The following is a 5,903-nucleotide window of genomic DNA, read 5'->3' as shown; positions in this document are numbered from 1 at the left end:
GTGGTCCTCCTTCTCGATCAGACGAGGATCGAAGTCCTTTTCCCCCAATGATTCTGCCTCGTTCTTTCCATCGTGTATCTTTCATTGCCTCGTTGTGTGCTTTTCCCCTTTTTCCCGATCAAGCAAAAAACGGGTTGGGGAAATAAGCCACAATCGATTACAATGGGGTTGGACATTGGTTGACAATGGGAGTACGGTGAGCTAGGTTTAGAAGAGGGGGGTGACGAATAAAGTGATCTCTCAGTGATTTTGTAGTGTTTATTAATAGAATTTCCATATTTAAAGGTTATTAATGATTTTAATTATTTATCATATTTATCATAAATAAGATAACTATTATACCATGTTATGATTTATTATTGATTTTATTTTTTCTTAATTCTGATTGGTTGTTAGAGACACATAATACTTGTTGAGAAGATTTGAACCCCTCTCTCTCTCTCTCTCTCTCTCTCTCTATATATATATATATATATATATATATATATATATATACTTGTTGAGAAGATTTGAACCTCTCTGTCTCTCTGTCTCTCTCTCTCTCTCTATATATATATATATATATATATATATATATATATATACGGGTTGACGGGTCAAAAATCTAAACCTAAACATCATCTATTTTCGGGTTGGGTCAGTGTCGGGTTATAGATTGGATCAAGAGTTGCCATCCCTAATTGTTGTCACCCCATAAGAATCTTCTTCTCAGTTTTTCCATGGAATCAAGAACCTTCCGAGGTGCTTTGAAAAGAGATAGAAAGTATGTGGGAAGACTTGATCTTCCACCAAATGAAGAGAGCATTTGCCTTCCTACCGGAGACCCTGGGAACTTATCAAGGATTGGTTGCCGGTTCTTTTTTAGTAACATGTTGGGGCCAACAGGAACGCCAAGATATGATAAAGCAAAGGAAATCGAAGCTACACCGTTCTTCAAAAGCGTGTATCACTCATGGTGGGAGTAAAAAACATAAAACGGACAAATGACTCATTCTTGAAAGAGCTGTTTGTTTGACTATTTTTATTTTGTCATGGTGTACCATGTTCATTTAATCGACATCATTTATAGGATTTGAGTTCCACACGAAACTACTAAAACTTTATGATGTTTTCAATTATAATGATTGAGATCCGGAGTGAATCTATGTCCCATTTTGTTCAAATGGGGTAAATTAAGAATTTTTGTCACATCAGCATCAAGCAAAGTACAAACCAATCACATTACAATCCATTATGTGACGTTCAAATTCTGGAAAAAGAACATCAAACACCTCAAGTTATTAAATAAAATGCACCATGAAACAATAACAATGGCTAAAACGACTCGATTAATAAATAGCAAAACAAAGTACTCCAAATCGTTCTAGGTTTATAAACCAATATCAAGACAAAAAAAAAAAAAAAAACAAGACTACTAACACAACCTACCAACCAAAATACATAATTAAAAAAAAAAAAAAAAAAAAAAAAAAGTAGTTAATACCGCAACACTACGAAAAAAAGAAAAAAAAAACACACACAATCAAAAAAAAAAACCCAAACAAGAGACTTCTTCAACCTTTTTTTCTTTCTTTTTTCAACTCAATTTTTAAAATTTAAAAAATATTAAAACACTCACTTAGCCATCATAACCTTAACAAACTCCTCATAGTTAATCTGACCATCACCATCCACGTCAGCCTCACGGATCATTTCATCAACCTCTTCATCGGTCAACTTTTCACCAAGATTGGTCATGACGTGGCGGAGTTCAGCTGCAGAAATGAAACCGTTTTGGTCCTTATCGAAAACCCTAAAAGCTTCTTTGAGCTCCTCTTCGGAATCCGTGTCCTTCATTTTGCGGGCCATGAGGTTGAGAAACTCCGGGAAGTCGATTGTCCCGTTACCGTCGGCATCGACTTCGTTGATCATGTCTTGGAGTTCCGCTTCAGTTGGGTTCTGTCCGAGTGATCTCATCACGGTCCCGAGTTCTTTGGTTGTGATACAACCTGTACAAACAAAAATAAATTATACTGATGAGACTGAGAATGATATCAATGGTCTCATCCAAAAAGATGAGACAACATCTCATGTCAGTGTCCCATCCAAAAAGATGGGACAACATCTAACACAGTCAATGTCCTAAATTATGGACATTGACTAAAAATATGGGACATTGCCAGACAATGTCCCATCAAAAAAAGATAGGATAAGTCGAGCAGACTTAAAAAGTTTGTCAATGTCCCATCACATCTTCTCCATATTAGTGTATTGATGGTTATAATAACATAAACAAAAACAACAACCACAAGTCTATACCCTACATTTTCGGGTGAGACAAAAAATTGACACTTGTTGCAATATCATTTCAATGAATGTCTTTTTTTTTTTTTGAAAGAGAAATCATTTCAATGAATGTCAAACACAATATAATTTGATAATTTTGATAATCAAGTACACATAATTTAATTTACTTCATGGCTAAACATGAACATCATTCTAAAGGTCTCACCAACACACAACTAAAAATACTTACAAGACTTGGAATTCGAAACATATAGTCATGTGAGACAGGTTGTTAGTTTGTAACAAACTCGATCGCCTAACTTAGAGAACATAAGCAATATATACACAAGGTTCTCATCTTTTTACACTAAGATACTACACAGAATCAAAACCATAATAAGCAATTCGATTGAAACGATCTCTTCTAGCACATGAAGTCCTAAAGCAATCATCTTTAAAAACGAAACAGATCTAACAAGATACAGATACGAAAGCCTTTTCCTTTTCATTTCATACACGATAAACACTTAAATTCTAGAAAATCAGCCATCTTCGAAGATGGAAATTGGGGATAATTCAGGAAAGAATCCGGATTGATCGTTGATTTTTCACAAATCGAAATCGTCTCCAAGTCAGAAAATTGATCGAAAGACCGAAAAGTCAACCAACAAAGATATTTAAAAATCAACAATCAAAAACCAGATCTGGAAAGAGGGGATGATCAGATATAACATAACGATTCTTAAACTGATTGTCATGCTGCAACATATTCAATTATATAAGTGGGTGAAAGAGAAAAGATGATAAATAGATTAGATAACAAAGGAAAGGAGAATTTAGATACTGACCATCTCCATCCTTATCGAATAGGCTGAACGCCTCCTTGAATTCAGAGATCTGATCATCGGTAAGCTGATCCGCCATTGTTGATGAATGAGCGAGAAGAGAGGGTTCGCAGAATTGAATGAAGAAAGAGAGGAGGATACAACTCAGCGACTATGGTGAGGGGAGGCGGGCTGTGGAATATATAAAAGAGTGGTCCTCGACGCATCTGATGCTTCCTCCCTCCATCGTGCCACGTTTTTACCATATTGCCCTTCTCATTGTTTTAACTTTTTTTGTGAAGTTTCTCAAATGGTCCTCCTACTTCTTAACGTCTTTCACTATGTCCTACAACATTTATTTAGGAGTAAATTACATGAATGGTCCCTATGGTTTGGGGTAATTTACGCGTTTAGTCTCTTTTAACTAGGAAAGTCCATACTGTTTGTTTTTGTTACGCGTTTTGTCCCTATTATTTGTTTTTGTTACTCGCTTGGTCTCTATCTTACCTAAAAAGACTATTATTTAAATAGAGAAAAATAATGAGGTAGGTAAGGTAAAGTGAAAGAAATAGAGTTAAGGGTGTGTTTATTTAAATAAATTAAAAAATCAATGGCAAAATAGTCTTTTTAAGTAAGACAGGAACCAAACATGTAACAAAAACAAACTGTAGGGACCTTCCGAATTAAAAAAATAAGTTAGAGACCAAACATGTAAATTATTTTAAACCGTATAGAAACCATTGGTGTAATTTACTATTTATTTAGTTATTACAACTTACAAGTACTTCTACCATAAATGTGTTTTATATAGAGAAAACAACAAACACAATCAACCTTTTCCAAATAAAAAAATGTGAAAAAATCTTATAGTAACCACCTATTTCGTAGGTCCAAGTGTGAAGTGGGTGAACCAGCTATGAAATGCTTTAAAATGCTATTGTAGTAGGCCCTGTAAAATTAATTTATATAAAAAATGACTTATCAGTTTTTTTTCGTTTTTCATTGAAAATGTACTTTGAAATTTCTCTCAAACACCAATCAAGGTTCAAGTTTTGTATTAAAGAGATAATGCTTCTTAGTTTGGGAATTGGCCATATCTTAATATGAGAAATTTAAGTTTTTAATATATTTCTCGGTAAGTAAGCAGTTTTTAGAGTGACAAAATGTGTTGGAAATTTTGATGTGATTTTTATTGAAATAGTCAACACCAAAATGATTGTGTATGTTAGCATGAGGAATGTCATTGGACATCATGATGATCATAAAAAATTCCATTTATTCATGTATGGTGCTACCATTCGTCTTAAGCCCATCAACCGTTCATCATTATTTGTATAAATAAAAACACTCTGTACATTGATTAGTGTGTGTCATTTTAAAAAAACATCTTGATTAAGTTTCAGAGTGTTTGGTATGGGCAATTCTTTGTAAGCGTGTGAGATTTCGAGAGTAATGTTTTCAATTATGATTCAAAGAAATTATGTGAGTTATTTTGTTGAGTGTTCTTCTACTAAATTGATATATTATTATATACTCGATATGTGTCAACTATGTAAGAATATGTCAATGGAATTTTTAGTATATTTATGTTTTATTATTCATTTTATTAATTCTACTTGGTTCGCCGCCTTACTTTTATTGTAACTCTATAATTTATGTTATTTGCTAATATAAAATTGAATTGTATTTCATCAATTGGTATTGGAGCTGGTGTGATATCCTAGATGTCTTTATTTTTGTTGTTATGTGTTCCTTAAAACTTTTAAAAATCATTCAATCAAGGTTATCTACCAGTATCTCATGTTGCAATGGCTAACTTAAAACTATTCAAATTTGTATACTCTATATTCTGAAAAGTGTTACATCTGGTTTACGGGTATCAATTCTCACTCATGGAGAATATAACTCATGTGTGACACATAAGTCTATCTTGAGTAGGGATGTGCGTTTGGACCGAATACCCGAACCGAAACCGAAACCGAAACCGAAACCCGGGCCAGACCGACCCGAATTAGGACCGAATAAGTTGTTTGGGTCGGTTCTCGGGTATCTATTTTTGCCCAATTCGGGTTTTGGGTTTTTCAGTCCGGGTTACCCGAATAAATGTTTAATCGGACCAAAAAGGCCGACTCAGAAAGTGAATAGTCACTTGAACCGAATAAATCGAAATGACCCGAATAACCCAAATAAACCGAAATGGTCCGAATAACCCAAATAAGGAAATTCTATTTTTAGTTCAAGAAAAAAAAATCATTAATTTAATATTTTTTTTCCTTGAACTAAATATAGAATTTTCTTATTTGGGTTATTTGGGTCATTTCGGTTTATTTGGGTTATTTGGGTCATTTCGGTTTATTCGGGTTACTCAGTTCAAAAACATAGTGTAAATGTTTATTTGGGTTATTTTGGTCCTTTCGGGTTAATAACCGAACCGAAACTCATATTACCTGAACCGAACCGACTCATATTAGTATAATCGGTCCGGGTTTCGGTTCCCACTTTTCATCTAATTCGGGTTTCGGGTTTTTCGGGTTCGGGTCGGTTCCGACCCGAAGCACATCCATAATCTTGAGGGTGTCAATGAGGACCACTGAAAATATCTTGATGATACTCTTAAAAGTTAAAACTCTCGTCATCGTTGTTAGACTTGTGTCTGTTAACCTGCTAATATCCGTGACCTTATTGGCTTTAAAAATATTTACTCGTATCGCTATGTAGTTTACAGTTTTAAAAAATATTAAATTTGGTAGCTTTGTTAAAAATACCCTTAACACATGTCTATTAAGTTTAAAAGAAATACAAAATCACACTTAT

General features: G+C 34.0%; 1 protein-coding gene across 1 annotated transcript; it reads right to left on the bottom strand.

Moving 5' to 3' along the window:
* Positions 1-1,311: 1,311 nt before the first annotated feature.
* On the bottom strand, positions 1,312-3,281 carry LOC145093749 (calmodulin-7). The gene is made up of 2 exons (XM_079031992.1): positions 3,114-3,281; positions 1,312-1,988 (listed from the first exon to the last, which is right to left on the bottom strand). Exons 1-2 carry the CDS (start codon positions 3,187-3,189, stop codon positions 1,615-1,617), a joined length of 450 nt encoding a protein of 149 aa, XP_078888118.1. The 5' UTR covers positions 3,190-3,281; the 3' UTR covers positions 1,312-1,614.
* Positions 3,282-5,903: the final 2,622 nt, after the last annotated feature.

Source organism: Lactuca serriola, chromosome 3, assembly GCF_051521515.1.
Source record: "Lactuca serriola cultivar US96UC23 chromosome 3, Lser_US96UC23_V15, whole genome shotgun sequence".
Classification (NCBI taxonomy): Eukaryota; Viridiplantae; Streptophyta; class Magnoliopsida; order Asterales; family Asteraceae; genus Lactuca; species Lactuca serriola.
Note: the sequence above shows the minus strand (reverse complement) of the source record. Positions and strands in the feature narration are given on the sequence as shown.